The 27,463-nt window shown below is 42.5% G+C and overlaps 1 protein-coding gene across 1 annotated transcript in view; it reads right to left on the minus strand.

The window, feature by feature from the left end:
• Window positions 1-27,463, minus strand: part of FBXO9 (F-box protein 9) — a 1,636,589-nt gene that overhangs the window by 97,386 nt on the left and 1,511,740 nt on the right. Inside the window, exon 12 of the mRNA XM_044063757.1 lies at window positions 3,017-3,171. Within this exon, the coding sequence (XP_043919692.1) occupies window positions 3,017-3,171 (155 nt within the window). The remainder of the gene's footprint in view (window positions 1-3,016; window positions 3,172-27,463) is intronic.

Raw genomic sequence — 27,463 nt, forward strand, 5'->3', positions numbered from 1 at the left:
TAGCCCCGAAGGGAATAACAACTAAAAGTAACAACTTCTTATTAGCACTGAAATCTGAGTAAACCTCACTGAAAAGAGTCAGTTTGAAATTATGCCAGTCAGGATTTCTCAGTATCACCTAACCCTAGCAATAATGAGTCTTAACCTCATCTAACAACCATACATAGATACCAACTGTGACAAGCTCATAAAAGAAATATTGCAAACACTATATCAGGAGCCATTCCATGTCCTAACAGTAAATGAATATTCTCAATAGAATGCTACAGGATGCATCTCCAAAAGAATACACATGCACTGCCCTAGAAGTTTACTGACGTTTGTTACTTAGACAAAAATACACACAATCAATTGAACTCAAAGAATGGAAGTCAGTAGCATGAAATGAATCCAGGAGGCAATTTTGGATAACTAGAGGTGATGAATGGGGGAAACAATAGATGTGGCTAATCTTGATGTAAGCCTCTGAGGCCATTCTCCAAGTAAAAGTCCCAAATATACTAAACAGCCTTGAAGTGGACTATGTAATGACACATTCTTTTAAATGCTGACTGAGCGCAAAGAAACACAGCCTGTCAAATGGGCCTCAATGTAAAAAAGGGCCGCAATCAATGGGCTGCCACATGGCCTAGTCAGCATTTTCATCACAATCATGTGAAGGTGTTAAAATGGTGTGCCACTTTTCACAAAAAAAAAAAATCCCTGCAATGTACGAAAAGGAAAAAAAAAAAGTCACATTCTAGTCAAGACTGGTCAACGTGGGATACTGAAAGCAAGATAAGGAATATATAACTTGAACTGGTCAAACAAGATGAGTACAAGAAGCCTAAATAACATGCCATTTCTGCATACAGGGAGACAGATGCAAAGGCATACAGTAAGAGATGTTAACAGAATCAAGACAGCACTGATGTTGGTGTATACTTTTAACTGTTAGGCCTCACATGTAATGGTATGTCTAGTTTCAATGACTGTACTTCCAGAAGGACAAAAGAATACTGAAGAAACTCTAACAGCTAAAACGGTTATTACCAAAAGTGTTTATGAAGAAATACTGAAAGATCAAAACCATGCATACCCTGTAGATAAGTGACTGAAGTGATACGGCAAGTCTTGAAGTATTCAATACAATTACATGACATACCATAACAAAGAAAATGTGCAGAACACACAATATTGCTCAAAGCTGGTAGAGTAAGGAGTAAAGTACAAAATAGGTTCCTCAGGAAAATCAAATGACTGTGCAGCCTGGGTCAAATCATTCATCTTGATCAGGGTAGGGTAGAAATACACACAGTCCATCCTACACTAAGAACTGGAATCACATCGGCGACTCACAGAGTAGGTAAATGCAGTAGATATCTGAAGATAAATGTTGGAGGATGTATCCTGCATGTTGCCCTTGAGGGTTAAAGGAAAGAAAGACAAATATCCCTAGTTGCCACAGTACAACTTCTGTCACAAGATGTCACCTGCTGTGTCTTCTTCCTGACCTGCAGCTCTAACTCCAAGGATAAATGCTTATCTTCAGCAATGTTTATAAAAAAATCATCTCTTCCACCTGAATCACAAAGGGGAAACATCAGCTTGTAGTGATATGGAAGAAGGAAAGATAAAGGAAGGAAAAAAAGTAAGCACAGCTGGTAGTCAGCAGGGCAGTATCAGTAAGGAGAAAATGTGTCCAAGCTTGTACATTTTTTTTCTTTCTTTGCAGCTTACTGAAATTCCAATAAGCAGTAAACTGCAGTACTTTGCAGCTTTACCCATTTAGGGAGAGACCACAACAATCATGTTAAAATTCTAATCACATTTAAACATACTGATATTTGTTTCAGAATGTACATTATATTAAACTTATCAATTTATGTAATATTGGACTGATAATAGTTATAAAGAAAGAAAATGTATGTGATATATAATGCAACTGGAAAAAAAATCTTAATATGGTTTGTATCCTGTTAACGTATGTTTGCTTATGTCTTAAGTGATAACTTAATGTTGTTGTGTTTTTGGGCTTTTCCCGGTTAGGGGTTGCCACAGCGGAACTCCGGTCCGCTAATGATTGGTAGTTGATTTTTACGTGCCGAGTTACCAGCCCTGACGCACAACCTTCAACGAAGGTACGCCCAATCACGCATGTCTCCACGCAGAAGACGCTCTAGCTGAGAATCGAAGCGGACAGCGTCTTACTGTGAGGCGACAACGCTAGCGCAGCACCACCACCGCGGGTCTTAAGTGATAAAGGTGTTAAAAAAGAATGTGCCTTATATCTAAACACAATGCTAAATAAGAAAGCCTTGAAACTGTCAAATATGCATCTTTGGCTTTTGGTATCAACAAAACATGGTTGGTAATTTCACCAGGAAATACATAATTAACTAAAACACAGTCCCTTAAAAAAATAACTTATTATTCCTTACTTCCACATTCCTTTAAAATTTCCCCACAAAGAATACTTATAAACCAACATAACCATTCACACTGTATACCTAGAACCTTTATTAACCCATAAAAGTTGCAACATTTTACATTTAAAACTTAATTACAGCTAAACAAAAATTGACTTTTGTTTAAGTGTGCTTTATAAAGTGGAGTTTCTGGTATCACTTCATTTTCCAAACAAAGTTTTAACATGCTTGTGAGGGGCTTGCTGTTTGACCCCTGAATGACCGAGTTGCCTTCTCTTCATCAATCCATACAAGTTTAGAAAGTAAACCTTTCCTCCATTCTAAAAACATATCCAAATGTCTCTTCTCCTCTCCCCTTACACTAGCAGGGTGTTATGGGCAATTAGAACACTCAAAATAGTGTTTATTGATACCCCAAAATACAGTCACATGTTCAGAACACACACACATGCACATACTGCAAAGAAAAAATGATGAAGGGAAAGACTAGGTTATTTTCCAGCAAACCAAATTAGCTGCCAAAGGCAAATCTCTAGCAGCAACCACAAAGTCAAACACAGCACAATTTCATCAGTTTCTGCTGTTTTTTGAAGTGTTTTATTGATTACCTGTGTATAATTTGACATGAATGGTGCTTCCAGACCAACTTGTTGAATTTCTGCCGTGCAGTACAACACAGCTGCAAACCAATATGGAAAAAGTGTTCTGTTTCTGGAGTAGAGGCACGACGAATATATCTGTATCTCTGGTACTCAGGTGGTTTCTAGGAGAATAAAGTAATGCACTTTTTAACAGCTTATATACAAGGAATTGAAAACTATAAGAAATAATTACGAACAAATGAATATAACAAAATAAAAGTATTAAATACAGAGCCACATACTAGTTTACAGTCTGTACTTTACAAGACTGAAGGCAAAAACCTTTCTTTAATAGCTATAAACTATTTAAATACATGTTTTCTGTCTCAAGATATGTTTAATTACAATGGATGCCTGAAGCATGTTACTAGACTGTACTTTGTAATACAATGTACTTTTATGGTAGTACAGTGTTATACCAAAGTTGCTACAGCTGCCAAGCTACAAGTGCACAGAAAAAGGATTTTACGTAACAAATTCAATGTCATTAACATCAAGACCAACACAAAAGTGGCAGGCATTGTGTCCTCATTTCTTCTGCCTGATCATGAAAAGGCTACCCAACAGACAAATGGAGGTTACAAAGAACAGGATACAACAGATAAATTCTTACTGCACTAGACAGCCAGTGATAGGATACCTCTTGATGGGTTCTTTATAAGGTATTTCTTCCCTACCAATGAGATTTTAGAATTCAGTATTCACTTGAGCAAAATTTCATGAGTGGGGACATCTGCATACATGTTAACTATACATACAGTGATGTCATGTAACAGCTATCTAATCATGTTTTTTCAGATGACAAGTTGATTCCTACATCCTGACACCACCAGCAAACACCTGATTGCAAATCAAGAAATAACTGAAGATTTGACACTGCATTATTTAACAAGTGCTCTAAAAGCATTTTTGCCTGACTGACAAAGAAGTCCAGCTGAGAGAACAGATACTCATCTGCAGGAGATGGATGTAAAGTACTGTTGAACATTTAAGGAAAGTCATTCTTGAACATCAACTGATACAGTAGGAATATACCTAACATATTTAATATAAAGGACCCTCATATATAACTGACTGGACTGAATCCCAAATACTACCCAACAGGATAGAAGGCAAATGACAGTAACAATAGCAGAGTTTAAACAGCAGAGTACAGATGTACTGACTTCCCAAATACAGCCCAACGTCATGAGTCCAAGGGGGGGGGGGGGTGACAAATACTCATTGAAGGTCTGTGCCAAAGACCAACTAACCTTAGCAAAAGTTTCTGATGTGGATTCTTAAAGCAAGTGATGGGGGCAGCTGCTGTTCTGGTATACTGAGATTTGACTACAGAATTTGCCACTGGATTATTAGCTGCCTGATGATAAACAAATACAACTGGAAATCCCCTAGGTAACTGTCTGCTTGGCAGCTGCAATCGCTTCCCTCCCTAGTGCACACAAGAATATCTGACCCATCCTCCTAAAATTAAACACCCAGTTCGGGTAACTCTTAAGTTGATGGTGCACATCTACTGCATGAACAGCCTTCTTTTCTCTAAGTTCTGCAACCAGAAAGCATACTGTAAGATAGATGGACTGGTTCGAGTAAACCCCCAAAAGTACCTTTGGAAAAAATTATGCTTTTTCCTAAGGGACAAAGTATTCTTCTGAAAGACCAGTATGCCTCAGCTATCATATATATTATGAAATGTTTTAGCAAGTAAATGTTTGCAATTTTTTCTTCACTGGGATTGCCTGAAAACCAATTCACATTTACTTTTAACAGCAGTCTTGTTGTTTGTGTGAGACTACACTGTAGTGTTAGTGGGGTTTGTTATTGCCCCTATTGTTGTATGACAGTGGACTCGGTATATGATAAGTTCAGAGAATGTGAGGGATTTGGGTGCAGATTGGACAGATAGCCACTTTTTCCATGAGAGAGAGAGAGAGAGTATGTGTGTGTACGTGTTTGCAATTTACAAATTATGTTTTGTTCTTAGGAAAATCATCAAAGCATAAACATAAGTATCTACTCACCATAACAATGGGTTTTGGATTGGACTTTGGCCACTTTTTCGGACTTAGGATCCATAGCTCAGGCTCCTCTCCTTATTCATAATCCCCTCCAAACCAAACATTATCACAGATCGAGTTTGCCCCCAGTGCCAAATTACTAAGGACAAATCACATAGTATCCCTACTAAAACTAAAGAACAAATGCAGGGACTGGTAAGAAACAACCATAACATATTTAAATCTGAAGTAAAGAAAAGGGAAAAAGACCTTTAGGTATACCCCACAGGTGTAACCAGAAGTCTGTACAGACATTTTCCATGACGTGGAAGGGGTAATAAAGGAAGAGATACAGAAAAAGGACAAAACAGATGCATCGTTATGGTCAGTACATAACTTCTGTATCTGATGTCTTTTTTGTCTGTTCCTCAACAAATGGGACAGAGATCCCAGCTGCTTGAAATCCAGGGTGGTCATCATGGAAGGATATTCCAGAGAAAGGTGGCGCCAAAAGCTGTCCTTTCCCTGATGAAAAATCCAGTTTGTAATCGGCAATAAAAGTATGACACTGGACTAGGCAGCTGCAACACAAATCTACTGAAGTTCTAGATAAGAAGGCAGAATTAGTGAAAACAGATTTGTTGAATGAGCATTGGGGAGCCTTGGTAAGGTCAAACCTTTATCCTTGTAAACAAAAGAAATATAATCTGTTTGCCACCTGACTAAAGTTACTTTTGAAACCAGCTTGCCCAACTTAGTCTTTGAAAATGAAACAAAAAGCTGATCAGATTTTCTGAGAGCTTGTGTTCAATGGACAAAATCTGAGTTGGTAATGTACATCCAACAAATGCAGCAAACACTCTCAGCGAAACTATGTCCTTGTGAAAAATCAGATAAGGAGGTTGAGTAGACACTGCCTGGAGTTCAAATACTCATCTGGCTGAAGTAATGGCAACTATTTATTTTATTTTACATTTGTTGACCGGGCTAGTCTAGCTGGATGCATGTCCATTTTCAGTAGAGGCCCGGGGAGAAAAGCTCCAAAAATAAAAAATAGAAATAATAATAATAATACATACATACTTCAAGAGTAATAACAGATAAAAATAGTAGCTGATAAAATGTGCAAAAAGTTATTACATAAAAAAGCAGTTGTTTCAAAATAATTTTTTTTTTTTTTTTTTACAAAATAATAAGTCTTAGCAGGAATGGAATTCGCAGTAGGAATGAAGGGTATTGTACATAAGATACAATATCCATGTAAACGTACATATTTTTTATGATAACATGGTATTATGTTTGTTTAGGAAAAAAAATTTAGAGTAAGAAGTAGTTGTAGTTCAGAAGGAGAGAGGTTAGTCAGGCTTAGTACAGGAGCACAGCCAGTGTTTCCTTAGGAATAGCTTTAGATTCTTTTTAAAGAGTGAAAGAGAACTTTGTGATGTTAGTTCAGTGGGTAGTACATTCCATAGCTTTCCTACAGAGTTAGAGTATAGGGAGTCGCCTGCTGAATGAATGGATCTTGAAGTATTAATAAGTAGTTTATCTGAGGAGCGTAGGTTCTTTTTATTATTATTATAAGGAGTAATGAGGGTAGAGAGTATCGGGGTGTGGGTGGGTTTATACAGGGCCTTGTGAACTATGGGGAGCTGTAGAAATTTAAGCTGATTGTGAAATTCTAACCAGTCTAGTTGTTTTAGATTCAGACAGTGATGAGTTTTGAAAGGGGAGCCTGTGGCAAATCTAGCAATATTATTATAGGATGTGGCCAGTTTGCTGAGGTTGTTTTCAGAAAGGTTAGTATATATGGGGGAGGCATAGAATAGAGTTGAGATTAAGTGGGTTCTAGCTGTAACAGTCCTAGCTACTGGAGTAAGAAAGGACTTAATTCTGTAAAGGGATCCCAGTTTTTTGTTCACTGATTTTATTGTGTTGTTTATATGGGTATCAAAGTTGAGGTTGTTGTCAATTGTTATTCCTAAGAGTTTAGTGGTTAGGTTGGGACAAATGATGGTGCCGTCATTTGATATAAGTGTGAGATGTATGGGGGTGGATTTTCAGGTTGGTGTGAAAAGTAAGAGTTTAGTTTTTTGGGGGTTAAGAAGGAGGCAGCTTTAAGAACCATTGTTCTACAGTATTGAAAGCTTTTTGGGTTAGAGTTTTAAGTTCAGTTTCAGAGGAGCCTGTACAGATAATGGTAGAGTCATCTGCATATTGAATGCAGGTGGTGTGTGGTATTGCTGCTTGTAGGTCATTAATATAAATGGAGAAAAGGAGTGGACCTAGAATGGATCCCTGAGGAACACCGAGGGAGATGGGTAGATTATCAGACAGTTTATTTTGCCACAATACAGCCTGCTGGCAGTTTTCAAGATAAGATTTAAACCAATTCATGGTTAGGGGATCAAGTGAAAGGGATTTCAGCATGTGTAGGAGAAGTTTGTAATTAACCATGTTGAAGGCTTTCGATAAGTCAATGAAGACTGCTGAGGAAAGAATATTATTGTTACGGTTATTGTTGATGGTGTCTGAGAAGGATAGCAGGGCAGTGGTGGTACTGTGGAAAGGTCTGAAACCATGTTGGCAGTTGGCAAGTAAGTCATAGTTGAGAAGGTGTGAGAGTAGTTGCTTATGGATACATTTTTCCATTATTTTTGCAAGGGGAGATAGCAGAGCTATTGGGCAGAAGTTAGAATAGTCATTGGAGTGTCCCCCTTTATGTAGTGGAATGATATGGGAAATTTTCCATATAGATGGGATAGTTCCTTCATTTATGGTTCTATTGATCAGTATAGAAATGGGGAAGCGATGGCTTTACCTCCTTTTTGCAAGAATTCGGCAGGGAGATGGTCAGCTGAGGGGGTGATAGGTTTTAATTTTAGGAGAAGGGAACAAATAAAGGAAGTAGACACTGGTTGAAAATAAAATGGAGGAGGTGGGATAGTGGTTGAAGTAGGAAGATTTGAGGTATTGGGAGAAAGATGGCTAGCAAGATTTTTGATAGCATCAGTGAAAAAAAAATTAAAGGCATTAGCCATTTGTAAGGGGTTGTCAGGGTTAGAGCCAAGTGGGTTGGGAGAGATTGATTGACCTGGGTGAAGGAGTTTGTTAATGCTGGTCCAACATTTTTGAGGTGCGTTGTGGTAGGTTTGCTGTGTTTGAAGGAAGAAGTTCTTTTTGTCTGATAGAATGGCTTTTTTTGGTATTATTTCTATGATATTTAAAGATTTGGTGATCTGAAGGACTTTTAGTAGCACGCCATTTTGCCCAGGATTTATTTCTAAGAAGGATTTTTTGCCTAGTATTATTGGTGAGCCAAGGTGCTGGTTTAGTTTTATTTCTAACTGAGTGTGATGGGGTGTGATGATTCAGGATTGTTCGGAATGTAGTGTTAAAGTATTCTATGGCTTCATTGAGTGGAAGATATTTTAATGGTGACCTATTACATTGTTTAAGTTCAATTTGGAAAAGTTCTGGGTTAAAATGCCAAGACAAGAATTTTAGGTCCACTTTGAATGCCAGTTCAAACAGGGTTGTGTCCAAGATCCCAAGGAGGAGAGGGATCCTTAATAAGAGGTTTAAGCAGAAAGGTACCCTTAGGAAAGGCTTTACATAGCCTGAGAGGTGTCAAGGAGGAATGATTTTTCACAATATGACAAATGGAGATATCTGCTAGTTGTACCTTGATCAAGAATAACTCACCCTACTGTAAAGAATTGAGGCCTGAAAATCCAACACTGCTGAAAAGAGGTCCAAATGTCTTTCCTGAACCCAGATAGAAAACCTTTCCCATTTACTCATATATGCCCCTGGTCAAAACCTTCTGGGAATATATGAGAATGTGTAAACCTGAGAAGAAAATCTGGACTGTCTGACCATCATTGGAAGTGGAGAAATCATACGGTGAACTTCAGGGCTTGAATGTCCAGGTGAGGTAGACCAGAAAGGTGAGGGAGGAGATCTGGAAACTGATCTAGTACCCAAGGAAGGTGTACTGGGTGAGGCCAAAAAAAGGGGAACCACACCTGTCGAGGTTAGAACAGGGTAATGAGGATGACAATACTCTTCCTTTGAAAGGCCTTGTGTAGAAACTTCAGAATAAGGGAGACTGGGGGATATATGTAAAGGAGACCGGGGGGGGGGGCAATCATGAAGTAGAATGTCTCTCCATGACTCCCCTTGGGGGGGGGGGAATCAGGGCAAAATAACTGCTTCACTACGTATTTTTGGGGAAAGCAAACTGATTGCAGCATGGTAGACTGCAATGACAACAAATCTGCTCTGTTGCTAATACACTGAAAGACAACTCCTGAGGTAGTAGAATAGACCTGCTCATCTCATCCACCAATACGCTGGATTTTCCCCGGACTGTGCACTGGCATCAGAAAATGGTTGTAACAAATTGCCCACTGCCACACTATTATCACTTCTCAACACAGTAGGTAGGAGCTTCTTAAGACAGAAGTGGCAAACTTCATGACGCCCATGCAGATGGACAATAGAGGTACGACTGCTGAATCCTACACAAATGCACTTTATACGCACTTACACGAGTGCATGGATTGTGCTATCCCTAACAGAACCAAGATGTTATCCTCCAAAAAAAGGAAACCAATCTGGTGGTCCCCTGTCATAAACAAACTCTACAACAGAAGAAAGAAATTGTTGCAAAAAAGAGTAAAATCCCATGATTGGAGGAACTCCCTGGTCAGCCTCAGTAAGAAGCTGAGATCCCTCATAAAATTCTCCAAAGCTAGTTACAAAAACAAAATCACCACTGATTCTAAAGATAACCACAAAGCATTCTATAGCTATGTCAAGAATCTCAATGACAACACTAAGATCAGCTCTAAGTTACAGCACAATGGCACTAAATATACAGAACCAACTGATATTGCCAACATCCTGGCAGACAGGTTCAGTGCTAACTTTACCCCCCTCTCAACCCCTAAAGGGACCATCTCTATACCAGAAGAATGCAAAGTTCTTGTAATCACGGCTGCACAGGTAAAAACCACACTCTCCAAAGCCAAGAACACAGCATCCATGGGACCTGACTACATCCCAGGCTGCATTTTACACGAACTGCAGAATGAAATGGCACCCCACCTAAGCACCGTGTTCAATCATAGCCTCACCACAGGCTTTGTGCCCACTGAATGGCGCACAGCGACTGTAACCCCACTCCACAAAGGAGGAGCCACCACAGATCCCGGGAACTACTGCCCCATTAGCCTAATGAGCCTGGTCTGCAAGGCCATGGAGCGTATCATCATGGATCTTATACACAAAGACATTGGTAATCTCCAAACTCTGGACCCCACTCAGTTTGGGTTTGTAAAAGGCAGATCATGTCTCCTAAACCTGATAGACTTCTTTGAAGCAGTAATCAAAGCCATAGACGAGGGTAAGGTGGTTCACACAGCCTGTCTAGATCTCGCCAAGGCTTTTGACACCATCCCCCCACTCTGGAATTATAGAAAAACTCACTAAACTAGGTATAAATCCCTATGTCACAAGATGGGTTGCCAACTGGCTCACTGACAAAACCCACACTGTGAAAGTAGCAGACTCCAAATCTGACTTCAGACCAGTGACAAGTGGAGTACCACAGGGTTCAGTCCTTGGTCATCTCCTGTTTGGTATCTACTTTTCTGAAGTACAGGCTAACACAGAAGGTCTTTGGCTAACGAAGTTCGCAGATGACTTCAAACTAGGAGCCATAATCGAAACTCCTAATTATGTGGACATCCTACAAAAGGGCCTCATGGAGGTAGATGCCTGGTGTCAAAGCCATGGCCTAAAGCTCAGTGCCAAAAAGTGCATTGTCATCTCCTTTAGTAAAAACTCTGTACCCATGAGCTACCACATAGGTGGTAGTCTCCTTAACACAGAAAGTGTGATAAGAGACCTTGGGACACAGGTGGACAGTAGTCTCTCCTTTGATAATCACACTGCCACAGTAGTAAGGAAATCCTAAGTGGCACACCTCATCACAAAAGGTTTCTCATCCAGGAAAAAAAAGAGGTCATTGTTGCCCTTTACTTGTCACTCATTAGATCCATTATAGAGTACAATGCCCCTTTTGGTATGTACCTCACAAGACATTTACAAGAACTGGAAAAGCCATAGAAATACCTCACAAAGAGGACTACCGGCCTCAAACAGATCCCCTACGCAGACAGTCTCAAAAAACTCCAGCTTTACTCCATCGCATATCGCCTACTCAGAGGCAATCTCTGCCTAACATACAAAGCTATGTCAAACCCAGAACTGTTGGACATGCTCCACTTAAAGAAATCCCTATCCCTCCAAGCTACTCACTCTAGGGACCTAAACCTTGTCACTACAATAAACAGAACATGCTGGAGGGATAGATTCCTGTCCCAGAGACTTCCCATACTCTGGAACAAACTATCTATCTATATCAAACAAAGCTCCTCATTAGCACTCTTCAAGAAAAATCTTGATGATTGGATGGGAAATAGGAAATTCACCCCAGGGATCACTTCTGTGGCTCTGCTCGACAGGAGCACAGGAAAATAATTTTCTTGGGTGGCAAAAGCCAGGGTACCTTTTTGTCTAGGCTCATATAGGCCCTAGGGCCAATAGCCTAGTACCTAGCTATGAACCTATGAGTGGGATTTCCCTTGTTTGCTGATGTACCAGACTACTGACATGTTGTCTGCCTGTATGGCAATCATTTCCAGAAGGAGAACATCCTAAAATGTCTGCAATGCTAGGAGGACTGCTCTCGTCTCTAGTACACTGATGTGAAGGCTGGTCTGTAAGGGGGAGCACATGCCTTGAACTCTCTTCCCTAAATAGTGCTCTACCCACCACATCTGGGAAGCGTTTGTGGTCACAGTGGCCTTTGATAAAGGCAACACAAAGAAATGACCCTGATGTACCTCAGGTGCTTGAACCCACCATGTTACATGTTTCTTGCACACACTGGCGATACATACGGGAAGATTCATAGGTTATCGTCTTACTGACCACAGCACTGCAAATGTCCACTGCACAACTCCTGTATGAAATCTCTCTAACAGAACCAGTGTTACTGAGGCAGCCATGGATCCTAAGTTGAAAAACTTAATCTGGTGGGAGTATTTGTAAAGACAGGAAAGTCAGAGCTTGATTCTGCAAGGGGAAGAGTCTTGCCTGCGGTAGCCTTGCTATCTGGGAGACAGTGTCTAAGTGAGTCCCTATGAACTCCAGGACTTGTGTGGGACAAAACTGAGATTTGTCATAACTGACCATGATGCCCAGCTGAATGCAAAGATGAAGAAAGTAATCTCTGGCATAAATCAGGAGATTGGGGGGGGGGGGTGACAAGCCAGTCGATGAGGTAAAGAAACACCCGGAATCCTAGCAATCATAAGTGAGTCACCGCCACTGCCATGCATTTGGTGAACACCTGTGGGGCTTTGGTGACACCAAATGGCAGATCTCTGAACTGTAAATGACTGTCTGACAGCCGGAAGTGAAGAAACCTCCTGGACCATCTGTCCATTTTGATATGACAGTATGCATCTTAGAGTTCTATCAAGCACATCCAGTCATCCTTCCTCAACAGTGGGAGAATGAACTGAACAGTGACCATATGTAGCTTCAAATGGTGGGCAAAAAGGTTGAAATGGCTTAGGTCCTAGATTTGCCCCAGGTCCCCATTTTTCTTTAGCACCAAAAAAGAATTGTGAATTAAGTTCCAAACCCTTACTGGTCTGGTGAGACATCCTGGATAACTCTTTTTATTAGCAGTTTTTGTATTTCTAAGTCTGTGTCTTTTCTTTGACAGGGTTCCATGTTGGGTTACATTTTGCTACTTGTAGTGGAGAATGGGAAAATGGAATGTAGTAGCCTCTAGTAATCATCATCTGCATCCACACATCTTTGGTGATTGGCATCCAGGCCTCCAGGTGCAGAAATAAGCACCCCCCCCCCTCGACTGCCTACAAAGTGCAGCAGTCTGTCAACCCTTCAGGAGTGCTGGTAAGGCTTTTTGGTAAATGGACCCCTAAAAACCTTGATTCTGTGGGCATTTTTTGCCTCTGGGAATATGTCTATTGCTAAGAGGTCCTCTCTCTGCCTCTGGAAGATCTGTGCCTGAAGGAGACCTGGGAAAAGCTCTGGGATTTTCAGAACCACATTTTCTTTCGCCCTTTCTGATTCCTGGAAAAGGTAATTTGGGGGACAGAAAAAAAGAGCTATGTACTTACCATAACTTGTCATCTGTGTTATCCTATGTCACTATTCACATCACTCTTGGGTCATGGATCCCTAGGTTCATAGGTCTTTACTAGGCTAACGACCACAAAGGCCTTTTTAAGCCTAGCCATGCAGCCCAAATCTCTGACAAGTTCTGATACCTTTGATAAGTGTAAGCATGGGCCTGGGAGATGAACCACTTACAAGTTACCTGTTTGCATCAGAGATATAGGTGCCAAACCAGGGATGAATTTCCGGTTTCCCATCCAATTGTCCAAGTTGCACTTGAATTGGATTAGGGAGGAACTCTGCTTCACATGGATGGGGAGCCTGTTCACAGATGGGGTAGTCTCTGGGATACATACCTATTTCTCCAGCAGGTCCTACTTATATTACAGGCAAGGTTTAAGTCTTTACAATGGGTAATTATGGTACTGTTTGTTTTGTGGATATGCAGAAGGTCCATCAGAGTGGGGTCTGTCAATGCCCTGTATGCCAGGCATAGATCTCCCCTCAAAAGCCTGTATGAGACAGAATACAGGGAACAGGGCCTTGAGGCTGTCTGCATAGGACATATTACTTACACCCTGTACTCTTTTAGTGAGGAACCTCTGTGGGTGTTCCAGTTGTTGGATATGCCTGGTTAAATACATACCAAAGGGAGCACTGTACTCAATGATAGGTCTGATGAATGTTGAATACAGTACAACAATGACTTTATTGGACTTAGATGCCATACATTTGTTTATACATTGCACCAATTACAGAATGACTTCCTCACCACTGTAGACACATGACGATTACAGGCTAGATTACCATCTGTAGGTCCCTAAGTCCCTGACTACTAGGTCAACTCTAAGGGGTGTGCTGTCAATATGATCATGGGATCCAAGCTGGCAACTTTTTAGACAGTTTCTAGGCTCGGGCTCCTCTCACTCTCATGATCCCTTGCTGCCCTCTAACCCCACAGATCATAGGTTCATAGGTTCATAGATTAGTTCTAGCTAAAACTGCCCTATTAAGCCATTTTAAAGCCAGCAATTATATCCCTTGTGAGACTCAAACCCTGCACCTTGTCTTTGTAAGGCAAACACCTTAACCATTAGGCCACCCTCCCAACCCACAAGTATGCCCTAAGCTTGAAAACAGCTAAGATAGACCTTGACCACCAGATAGGACATCTCCACATCTTCTAGATCCTATAGGATGTGGGACAGAACGAGGGATAACGATGACTAGTGACAAAGGATAACACAGATGCCATGTTATGGCAAGTACATAACTCTTTATCTGATGTTATCCATGTCACTATTCCTCACTCTTGGGTCAGCGTCCCAAGCTACACTAAACCTGAGCAACCTCATGGAAGGGCACGCCAAAGAACCGTGAAGCCGAAGGAAGCCCTGCTCCTGGAAACAATGTCAAGTTTGTAGTGACTAACAAAAGTGTGAGGAGAAGACCAAGTCACTGTGGCGCAAATGTCATCTATGGAATGGCGGGCAAGATAGGCAGCTGATGTGGCCATAGACCTAGTGGAATGACCTTTGATTGGCCCTGGTAAGGATAAACATTTGGATGAATAAGCAAAAGAAATGCACAAAGAAATCCAACAGGAGATAGTTACTTTGGACACTACCTGACCCTTCCTGTTAAAAGCCTGCAACTCCAAAACTCTTTTAGCTGACGTTATGGCTATAAGAAAAGCTGTCTTTCATGATAAGAATTTGATATCGCATGTGGCAGTAGGCTCGAATGGGCTCTGCATGAAAGATCACAGCAAAAAGGAAATGTCCCAAGGAGGGGAAGGATCCTTGACAGGAGGTTGGAGCAGAAAACCCCCTTTTAGAAAGGCTTTACACAAGCGAGAGGAGAAAGAGGGTTTCTCGCAAACATGGAAGATGGAAATTGCTGCCAACTGCACTTTAAGAGTTGGGAAACTAACTCCATCTTGAAACAGCAAAGACAAGAAAAGCAAGATATTGGAAATGGAAGCTGGATTAAGATTGTGCTGCCTAGCCCAAACAGAAAACCATCTTCACTTCCTGGTATAACTCTTTCTAGTGCAAGCCTTCTGTCAGGCCTGGATAATGTTCTTCATGGGAGAAGGTAGCCCGGGCTGCTTCAGAATTACTGGAAGTGGAAAAACCAAACCATCAGATGAAGTGTTTGTAGGTTGGGAATCGATAGCTGAGAAGGATGGGAAATAAAATCTGGAATGGGATCTAGTACCCAAGGGGGGATCCTCAAATGAGACCGAAGAAGATGAAACCACACCTGCAGAGGCCAAAAGGGGGAGATGAGGATCAAGGTGGCCTTCAGGTAACGAGCTTTCTGAAGTACTCAGGGAATGAGCGGCAGGGGGGTAGGCATAAAGGAAACCCAGGGGCTAATCCTGGACTAGAGCATCCCTGGGGAGTTTCCCATTTGAGGGATTCAGGGTGAAATACCATCTGCATTTGTGGTTGAGAAGGGAAGCAAACAGATCACAGCTCAGCTGAGCCCAGCAAGTCCAGTGAAGGAAAATCTCTTTCGGCAATGAAGGATTCAAGGTCCACTCATGAGGACTCAGGATGGCCCCCTGAGTCTGTCCGCTGGCATGTTGGACTCCCCAGGGATGTGTGTTGCAATGAGAAAGTGCCCCAAGGACATCTCCCATTCCCACACTCTCATGGCCTCATGACAAAGCAGATATGAACATGTGCCCACCTCATGAAGGTGCTCACCAAGACCTGAGGATGAATTCAGTTTCAGCAGTACTATATATGCAAGGTTATACCTCCAACAAAAAAGCAAATACACCAAAAAGCTTTTACACGTAATAAAGAAGAAGAAGAGGTATAGCCAAAAGAAATCAGGGGCTGGAGGGAGGGTAACCAGGACTGCAACAGTGAATACACTCGAACATCTACATTTATGGTAAATGTACACAACTGTACTATGTTCTTCGTGTTTCACTGTTACAGTCATCACATTTGGGTAGATTCCCAAAGCTAAGGATGGGAGGAGGAATTTAGATAGCACTAGGACCAGCTATAAGGTCTGCAAGACTGCAATGGCAAAACCAGCTCTGGATTTAGAGAACATTGGCAAATGGTAATTCTTGGTGAAAGTATGTACAGAACTCCAGGTAACAGCTTCTAGGATGTCCCTGGTAGGGACACCTCTGAGAAAGGCTGTAGAGGTAGATGCAGCCCTGGTTGAGTGTGGTCTTATCCCCTGTGGGACAGGTTTTCCATGGTGCTTATAGCAAAAATCAATCCAATGGCCTATCCATTTAGAAGTGGTTTGCTTTGAAATGGCCTTCCCCTCTGCCCCTGCAGTAAATGCCACCAGCAGCTGTTCAGATTTCCTTTGAGGTTTTGTCCTGTCCAAGTAAAATCTAAGTTGTCTGTGCACATTTAAGGAGTGCAGTATCCATTCCCATTTGTTCTGTGGATTAGAAAAGAAGGTTGGCAAATGAATGATTAAGAGCCACACTGGATACTACCTTGGGCATGAAAGACGGATTGGTCCTGATGGACACCCTGTGCACATGAAAGATGATGAAAGGCTCCATTGCCATAAGGGCCTGAAATTCAGACACCCTTCTTGCTGAAGTGATTGCTAAAAGGAAGGCGGTTTTCCAAGAAAGGAATTTTTAACTCTGCACTTGCAGCTGGCTCAAAAGGAAGTAGAGTGAGTGTTTTCCAATACAAAGTTAAGGTTCCAGGCTGGAGTTGAGGCTCTCCTGGGTGGTCTTAAGTTTTTGGTCCCTCTGAGGAACTGCTTAAGCAGTGGATGAGAGAAGAGGGGTGGTTCTGTTGTAATGAACTGAGACATGAATTTTGATGGAGGAAAAGGAAAGGCCCTTGTGAAGCATCTCAGTTAAGTATTGAAGAATCTGAGGTAAATTGGGCGCTGCTGTGCCCATCCCTTGAGTTTGGTTCCAGGAACAGAATCTTTTCCATTTTTCAGCATAAGATTTTCTAGTACTAGGCCTCCTTGCCTCCAGAATGACATCCAACACTTGTTTACTAAGGGATGGTAATGGAGATATCAGGTAATTAGCCAGGCTGCCAGGTTCAGTGTTTGAAGTTGAGGATCCAGAATCTGGTCCTCCTGCTGGGACAGCAGGGTAGGGGTTTGAGACAGGTGCCATGGTGCCAGCAGTGACGCACTGCGCAAGAGGGGGTACCAGTGTTGGCGTGGCCAGACTGGTGCAATCAGTATTGTCCTTGGTTTGTCCTGTTTGATCTTTAGTAGTACTTTGGAGAGGAGAGGCAGAGGAGGAAAGGCATAAACTGACAGATTTTTCCAGGTGAAGGACAGGGCATCCACTTTCCAAGCTTGTTTGTGGGGAGTCCTTGTGCAGAATTTGTCCAATTGGTAGTTCTGGGGGGAGGCAAACAGGTCTATATCTGGGCTCCCTCATTTGTTTATCAACATGTTGAAAGTCTTTGGTTCCAGTTTCCACTCATGTGGGTCCATGAGATTTCTGCTTAGTTCGTCTGCCAGTGTATTTAGCTTTCTTGGCAGGAACTGAGCCTGTAGGTGTACTTGGTAGCTCAAGGCTGTGTTCCACAGAGCCATGGCTAGTTTGCAGAGGGGGTATGAATGGGTACCCCCTGCTTGTTTATGTACCACATAACAGTGGTGTTGTCCATCTACCATTAATTGTCCTGGCAAAATGTGGTCCTTGAAGGCTGTCAGAGCATTCTGTACAGCTAACTTTTCTTTCTGATTGATATGCAGGTGCATTTGACTTGGGTTCCATTTTCCCTGAATGCACTTCCCTGCCAGGTGAGCCCCCCATGCATTGTCTAATGCGTCTGTTGTTAGGGTTTGGGAGGCAGTGGGTAGAGTGAATGGTAGTCCCTTGTTTTGGTGGCAAGCCTCTGCCCACCAAAGGAACTCTAACTGTAGGCAAGTTATGATAGGAATCACAGCTTCTAGATCCCGAGAATGTTGACACCATAGGCTTTTTAGATACCATTGTAGTTTCCTCATATGCAGTCTTGCATATGGAATTAAGAGAATGCAGGAGGCCATGAACCCCAAGGCTTGCAGATAACAGGGTTTTTGTGGCCATTAGTTTGAAGTAAGCTGTCAAATGAATTTGTTTCTCTGGCGTGAGGAAAGACATCTGGGAAGTTGTGTTCAAGCTTGCTCTCAGGAATATAATTTGTTGACAGGGTACAAGATGTGATTTCTTTTTGTTTATGGTGTATCCCAGACACGTTAGCACCTTTTGTACAAATGCCAGATGATTCAAAAGTATGTCCTGGCTTTCTGCCTGAATTAGACAATTGTCCAGGTATGGGTATATTTGAATATTTCTTTGCCTGCAAAATGCAATGACTGGAGCTAGGCACTTTGTGAATACCCTGGGCATAGTAGATAAGCCAAAGGGCAGTGCAGAGAATTGATAGTGCATGCAGCCTGCTTTGAAGTGTAGGTATCTTCTGCAAGATTCCCTGATTGGGATGTGCAGGTAGGCTTCTAACTCCAGTGCTGCCAAGCAGGCATCCTTGCCTAGTATAGGAAGCAACTGGTGAAGAGTTAGCATCTTGAATTTTGGGATCACCAAAAAGGTGTTTAGGATAGAAAGGTCCAGGATAGGATGCCATGAGTTGTCTTTTATGGGTGCCAGGAAAAGTCTTCAGTGGAAACCTTGTCCCTTTTCCTTTTTTGGTACAGTTTGAATAGCCCTTATGCTTAAGAGAGACAGTACGTGCTTTCGAGCCTCCGCCCACTGATTTGGGAGTAGATCTGGCCAACCGTTTGGGGTTGGTAATGTGTGTAAGTGAAATCTGTATCCTTGGAAAAAGTACAGTTCTGTACACTTACCATAAATGTAGATGCTCGAGTGTATTCACTGTTGCAGTCATTACATTTGGGTAATCCTGCTGGCAGGTTGCCCTCAGTCGGCCTGAATTCCAAAGTCCTGGGTCCTGTGTCAGCTGCTGTCGCCCCTTCCCTGACATCAGGTCGTCAGGGGTATAAAATATGCAGCCGACTCCATTTTTTTAAGTTTTTCTTGCCCCAGATGTCAGGTGCCCCCTAAAAGGGTAGCCGACATTTATATATATATATATATATATATATATATATATATATATATATATATATATATATATATAAATTTATATAAATATAAATATATGCACCAATATAAACTTTACCTTCATCTACAAGCAAATACACCACATAGGTTGTATAAATCAGAGAAGGAAAGATAGGTTCCATCAGAAGAAAAGGGGGAAGGCAGGTGGGGGCCTGGACTGCAACAGTGAATACACTCGAGCATCTACATTTATGGTAAGTGTACACAACTGTACTATGTTCTTCATGTTTCACTGTTGCAGTCATTACATTTGGGTAGAGTCCCAAAGCTATGGATGGGAGGCTGGAGCTAAACAGTATTAGGAGTGGCTATGAGACCCTGCAGAACTGCAGTGGCAAAGCCTGCCCTGGATTTAGAGTAGAGTGGCAGATGATAGCGCTTTGTAAAGGTGTGCACTGAACTCCAAGTAGCAGCCTCTAAAATGTCCTTGGTTGGTAGTCCCCTGAGAAAGGCTGCTGAAGTGGCTGCAGCTCTGGATGAATTTGGCCTAATGCCCTTAAGCACTGGCTTGCCATGGTGCAAGTAGCAGAAATGAATGCAGTGGCCTATCCACTTTGAAAAAGTCTGCTTAGAGATATAGCCTTTCCTTGTGATCCTGCAGCATATGCCACTAGTAATTGCTCTGTCTTTCTGAAAACTTTGGTTCTGTCCAAGTAGAATCTAAGCTGTCTGAGTACGTCCAAAGAATGAAGAATTCTCTCCCCCTTGTTCTGTGGTTTTGGATAAAAAGTTGGCAGATGAATAGTTTGGTTAAGAGCCACACTGGACACCACCTTAGGCATAAATGTTAGGTTTGTCCTCAGAAAGACCCTGTCTGGATAAAAAATGGTAAAAGGTACCACAGCCATGAGTGCCTGTAGCTCTGAAACTCATCTTGCAGAAGTTATTGCTAGGAGCAGAGCTGTTTCCCAAGATAAAAACTTTATATCAGCAGTAGCAGCTGGCTCAAAAGGAGGCAGGGTGAGTTTTTCCAAGACATAGTTGAGGTCCCATGCAGGCATTGGTGATCTCTTTGGAGGCCTTAAAATTTTGGCTCCTCTGAGGTACTGTTTTAATAAGGGATGAGAAAAGATTGGTGGCTCTGTATTGTAATGAGATGAAATGGCAGAGGCATGAATTTTAATAGATGAAAAAGATAGGCATTTGTCCAGCATCTCAGTTAAGTATTGCAAAATCTGAGGAATATTTGTCACAGCTGTATCAGTTCCTTGTGCTTGGTTCCAAGCACAGAATCTCTTCCATTTTCCAGCATAAGATTTTCTAGTACAAGGCCTTCTGGCCTCCAAAATGACATCCATCAAAGCTTTACTGAGAGGTGTGTTTTGTATGACTACATTATCCGCCATGCTGCCAGGTTTAAAGTCCCGAGTTGGCTGTGCAGGATCTGATTGCTTTGCTGGGACAGTAGATGAGGTATTTGAGGTAAGGTCCAAGCTGGGCATTGAGACAAGGTCTTTAGGATTGGAAACCAGTACTGGCGGGGTCAGTCTGTCTGCAGTATCATTTTTGGCTTCTCCTGTCTGACATTTAGGAGTACCATGGAGAGGAAGGACAGTGGGGGAAAGGCATATACTGATAGGTTTTTCCAGCTGAAAGATAGGGCTTCCACTTTCCATGCTTGTCTGTGATAAGTCCTTGTGCAGAATCTTTTTAGTTGGTAGTTGAGAGGGGAGGCAAATAGATCTATGTCCGGGCATCCCCATTTACTTGTTATCATGCTGAAGACGTGTGGATCCAGCTGCCACTAATGGGGATCCATACGGTTTCTGCTTAGTTCGTCTGCCAGAGTATTTTTCCTTCCTGGCAGGAATTGCGCCTGCAGATGTACTTGGTAAGTTAATGCTGTGTCCCACAAAATCATGGCTAGTCTGCAAAGGGGGTAAGAATGTGTGCCCCCTGCTTCTTTATATACAACATGACCATGGTGTTGTCTGTCTTTATCAGTAGTTGTCCTGGATGAAGTAGGTCCTTGAAGGCTGTCAGGGCATTCTGAACAGCTACCATCTTTTTGATTGATATGTAGATGCATTTGGATTGAGGTCCATGTGCCCTGAATGCATCTTCCTGCCATGTGGGCCCCCCAGGCATAATCTGATGCATCCGTTGTTAGTGTCTGTCTGGCTAGGGGTAATGTGAATGGCTGTCCCTTGTTTTGGTGACAAGCCTTTGCCCACCATCGAAACTCCTGTTGTAGGCAGGGAATGAGAGTAATCATTGTTTCCAGGCTGTGGCAATGTTGAGTCCAAACACTTGTTAGGTACCACTGAAGTTTCCTCATATGCAGTCTTGCATATGGAATTAGTAGGATGCAGGATGCCATGAAGCCCAAAGCCTGCAAATTATTTCTTCCAGATAACTGGGCCTTTGTTTCCAACATTTTGAAATAGGTAGTCAGTTGCCTTTGTATGTCTGGCGCGAGATCAGCCATCTGGGCAGTTGTATTTAAGCTTGCACCCAGGAATATTATCTCTTGAGAGGGTACTAGTTTTGATTTCTTTTCATTGACTGTGTACCGTAGGCATGTTAGAAGTCTTTTCACAAACACCAGATGCTGTAGAAGAATGTCCTTGTTCTCTGTTTGAATTAGACAGTCATCCAAGTAAGGATATATCTGTATTCCTCTTTGTCTGCAGAATGCAATTACTGGTGTCAGGCACTTTGTAAAGACCCTGGGCGCAGTACATAAGCCAAAGGGCAGTGCAGAGAATTGGTAATGCATTGAGCCAGCCTTGAATCTGAGGTATCTTCTGCATAATTGTCTGATTGGGACATGCAGGTATGCCTCTTTTAAGTCTAGAATTACCAGCCAAGCGTTCTTGCCCAGCATGGGCAGAAGCTGCTGCAAAGTCATCATCTTGAATTTTGGTATATCCAGAAATGTGTTCAGAATGGATAGGTCCAGTATTGGTCTTCAGGTCTTGTCCTTTCTGGGTACCAAGAACAGTCTTGAGTAAAATCCTTGTCCCTGCCCTTGCTCTGGTACTTGCTGAATGGCCCCCATGTACATGACGGATGATACTTGTTTTTGTGCCTCTGCCCATTGATTTTTTGGCAGATCTGGCCAGCCATTTGCCTTTGGCATGGTATGGACATGGAACTTGCACCCTTGTGACACGATATTTAGAACCCACTTGTCCTGGGTTATAATGTGTCAATTTTGAGAAAAAAGTGCTAATTTTCCCCCTAAGGGTGGTGCCAGGAGATAAGTGCTTGGTGCCGGCAGGGGGAAGTCATTGGGACTGTTTCCTGTAAGGTTGTGATTTGTCTTCTCCAACTTTGGAGGTAGAAGCACCCCATTGCTTTGACCTGTAGGAACCTTGTGCCTGGGATCTGCCTCTAGGGCGTCTGGATCTGCCCCTTTGAGGTCTGTCTGACACAGGAAAGGACCAATTCTTTGTAAGCCAGTGTCTACTAAACCTAGGTGGTTGTACTTGTAAAAAATCTGCCCGTTTGCATAGATTTAGCTTTGTCCTCCATTTTCTTTAACACCTCCTCTGCCTTAAAACCAAACAAAGTAACATGCTGCAAAGGTGCATCTAATAATTTAACTCTGACATGATCAGGCAGATTTTGTTCCTTTAACCAAGCATGCCTCCTAATTACAGAACCCGTAACTGCGGCCCTGCAGGAGGCCTCCAAAGAATCAAAACCATATTGCAAAGTATGCTTTCCAACTTGTTCAGCTGCATGCAATAAATGCTGCATTTCCTTGTTTTCTGCACATTCAGAGTTTAATAACATTTTCTGGTTAAGCAATGCCATGACATGTTGCTGATATTTGAGCATATGAAACTGACAGTTTAAGGCCCTTATAGCCAAAGTAGCAGATGTGTAAACCTTTTTTCCCCCCAGAATCTCTGTCAGAGGGGGTAAGGTTTTTTGCAGTGGAAGCTTTAACTCCTTTGGGACCCTGTGAAATAGTTTCAGGGTCTGCAGCAGTGTTTTTAGAAAGGAATTTATGAGCGTTAGGAACCCTGTAATATCTGTCAGGCTTAACAGGAGCTGGAGGTAAGGAGTCAGGGGTAAGATTAGACTCCGAAAACACATCATCCACAATATCTAACACAGGTGGAATGGCTAGTGGCCTGTGTTGGGGTAGTAAAAGGAAATCCCTGAGCCTCTTTTTAGACTCTGAAAAACCTTGGCTCTCCCAGTGGAAATGCTCCCTCATGGTATGCAATGTTTCACCAAAAGAATAGTCCTCTGGAGGAGAAGCTGAAGGTACAGATTCTTTAGCATCAGAATCCTCATGGGGGGGGGGGGGAGAATACTCCTGATCAGAAGATGAATCAGAAGAAATAGAAACCTGATCTGAAGATTCATAGTCAGTCTCTTGCCTAGGCCTCTTATCAGGAGGGGGATGGGAACCCCTGAACAAGGAAATTAAGTCTTTGGCCATTTTGAGCATCTGTTTTTGGGCATAGAGGCCTGTCCACGTGGCTCGAGTTTGTTTCTTTGCTTTAGAAGGTGCTTTAGTCTTTGCCTTTGAAGCTGAGATTGGTTTAATGTACAGATGTTTAGGTCTGAATACACCCTCAGAAGCCGGTGCCTGCTCAGCGGCTCTGGACCCATCTGAAGGAATAGTATCCAAGGCTCCAATACCTTGAGTTTCCAGCAGCATGGCCAACGCCACGTGGGAGTCGGTAGCAGCCTGCGACTCTAAAGTAGTGGGTGTCAGGGGCTGCAAAAGCGCCTCACTGAGAACCGGCGACTGGCTTAGGAGAAGCTTCATCGTCGGTTTTGGGCCTCGGTTGTCTATCTCTCTCCATTTTTTTGCGTTTTTTGTGAACTCCGGTAGTCGGATGGCTATCTGACGACATTTCTGGATAATTAAACCGGCGTCCAAAATAGTTTAAAGCAAAATCATACTGACACTTAATAGTGCATTGGTTAAATCTAACACAAAACCAACAACCAGCAACATTGTGATCAGGGCCCAGGCAAGGCATACAGTAAGAATGAAAGTCCTTACGAGGTATTTGCTTTCCACAAGAAATACAATTATTAACTTTTTCTGACATCGGTCTGGAGCAAGAAAAAAGTTTCCCCAACGAGGGGGGTACTTAGCTTTATTTAAGGCTTTGGATCTGAAACTCAAACACAAAAATCTCAGGAGTTGGCCAACCGGCACTTGCGAACTGCTTCTGCTTCAAGCACCGTGTGGCAAGAAAGACTGAAGAAAATGGTGTCGGCTACATCTTTTATACCCCTGATGACCTGACGTCAGGGAAGGGGCAACAGCAGCCGACGCAGGACCCAGGACTTTGGAATTCAGGCCAACTGAGGGCAACCTGCCAGCAGGATTACCCAAATGTAATGACTGCAACAGTGAAACACGAAGAACATCTATATTTAAAACCCATTTGTCCTGGGTAATGAGTTCCCAGTTTTTTGTCTGCAGAGCAACCTTTCCCCCTAATAGAGCAGCCAGTTGAGAAGGGCTTGGAAGTTTTAAAGTTAAGTCATTGAGACAGTTTACCATAGGGGGGAGTCTTACTACTCCCTGATTTGGAAGTGTGAGCCCCCCACTGCTTAGTCCTGTGTGTACCTTGGGACTGAAGCCTGGGTGTTCTGCTGGTTCTGGGTTTGGACTGAGAAGGCCTGGAAGAGGCAAGAAAGGACCAATTCTTAGAGGGCCAATGCCTACTAAATCTTGGAGGCTGCAATTGTAGGAAATCTTTAACAGTTTGCATAGATTTAGCTTTTTCCTCCATCTTTTTAAGTACTTCTGCTTTGTTGCCAAACAGGTGGTCCTGATTTAAGGGAGCATCCAGCAATTTAGCTTTAACATGATCTGGCAAAGATTGCTCCTTAAGCCAAGCATGCCTTCAGTGACAGCAGCCCTGCAAGATGCATCTAGTGAATAAAAACCACATTGCAAAGTATGTTTTGCAACTTGTTCAGCAGAATGCATTAAATCCTGTAAATCCTTATTTTCAGCACATCAACATCATTTTCTGTTTAAGCAATCCAATAATATGCTGCTGATACTTTAACATATGAAACTGGCAGTTTAAGGCCCTAATGGCCAAGGCTGCAGAAGTGTATACCTTCTTACCCCATCTATCCAGCGCCCTGGAATCTCTATCAGAGGGGGTAGGATTTTTGGCCGTAGTAGCCTTAATGCCCTTGGGTCCCTGTGAAATGGTCTCAGGATCTGCAGTAGGATTTTTAAAAAGGAACCTGTGAGAATCACGAACCCTGTAATATGTATCAGGTTTTCTGGGAGCAGGAGGTAAAGAGTCAGGGGCCAAGCTAGATTCTGAAAAGGCATCATCAACAATGTCCAGCACAGGGGGGAATGGATAATGGCCTGTGTTGGGGCAGGAGTAAGAAATACCTAAGCCTCTTTTTAGAATCAGAGTAATCCTGGCTTTCCCAGCGGAAATGCTCCCTAAGAGTAAGCAAGATTTCACCAAAAGAGAAATCCTCTGGAGGGGAAGCAGAGGGAATAGAGTCCTCCACATCAGAATCCTCATAGGTAGATAAAGGTAAATCCTGGTCATCAGAGGAAACAGAAATTTCAGAATCCTGATCAGAAGTATCATAGGCAAATTCAGTCCTAGGTCTCTTAGAGGGGGAAGTTTGGCTTCCCCTGATTAAAGTAATAAGGTCTTCAGCCATTGTTAGCATTTGTTTTTTAGGCATAGAGGCCTGACCATGCGGTCTGGGCATCGATTTTCTAGACATGGCTCGAGTTTTAGGCCTTGAAGAAGAAGAAGATGGCATTGGTTTAATATGCATGTAGTAGGCCTGGATACACCCTCAAATGTTGGTGCCTGCACAGCGGCTACGGACCTATCCAAGGTAGAGACATCTGCAGGTTCCAAAGTTGAAGCATCTCACGGCATACCTGACTCCGAATGGGTCTAAGTAGAGGCCTGCGAATCTGAAGTAATGGGTATCAGGGGCTATGAAAGCGCCTCATTGAGTACCCGCGAACTGGTGATAAGCTTAGGAGAAGCGTCTTCGGCAGCTTTGGACCTAGGGGGCCTGTCTTTGTCTTGATCTTTGCGTTTTTTCAGAATGTCAGTAGTTGGGTGGCTTACCGAAGACATATCTGGATAATTGAACCGAGTACCAAAATATTTAGAAGCGTAAATATACCGATGATGAATTGTTCATTGTTTAAATAAGGCACAAAACCGACAGCGAGGTATGTCTTGGTCAGGGTCTAGGCAAGGAATATAGTACGAGTGAAAATCTTTATGAGGTATTTGCTTTCCACAAAAAATGCAATTACTGACTTTTACTGACATCGGTTTACAGCAAGAAAAAGTTTCCCCAATGGGGTACTTAGCTTTAGTTGAAGACTTTGGTTCTGAAACTCGAAAACAAAAATTTCAGGAGTTGGCCGACCGGCACTTGTGAACTGCTTCTGCTTCGGGCACCGCACAGCAAGAAAGACTGATTTAGTGGCATCGACTGCATGCTTTATACCCCTGCCTACCGTACATCATGGAAGATGAGACAGCAACCGACGCAGGACCCAAGACTTTGATAATCAGGCCGACTGAGGACTACTGCAAGCAGATAACCCAAATGTGATGACTACAACAGTGAAACAGGAAGAACATCACAGCATGATGGAATGAGTCCCCAGAGTAAGGAGAAACAGGAAGATCAGCAGACATGTAAAGAAGAAATATGGACATGGGAAAGAAACAGATTTAACATGGTGTAATATTTATGCAAATGAGAAAGCAAAACTAATCAATACAAAAAGACCAGCATCAAATATATTTGAAGAGAAATACAGGCAAAGGAATCTGGACATGGAAAACTTTACAACACAAAAAAATAAGAAGACAGAGGAAAAGTAGAAAAGACTTTTAACAGAGAAGTTAAAGAAATAGAAAAAAGAAGTTATGTACTCACCACAAAGTACAGTTGGGTGCACTTACCATAAATGTACATGTTCGAGTGTATTCACTGTTGCAGTCATCACACTTGGGTTATCTGCCTGCAGGTAGCCATCAATCGGCCTGAATACCAGAGTCTTGGGATTTCTGTGTCAGATGCTGTCACCTCTTCCATGACGTCAGGGGTATAAAACATGCAGCAGACACCATTACATCAGTTTTTCTTCCCCCAAATGTCAGG

Source organism: Protopterus annectens, chromosome 2.part2 (genome assembly GCF_019279795.1).
Source record: "Protopterus annectens isolate FY-2018-M chromosome 2.part2, PAN1.0, whole genome shotgun sequence".
NCBI lineage: Eukaryota > Metazoa > Chordata > Ceratodontiformes > Protopteridae > Protopterus > Protopterus annectens.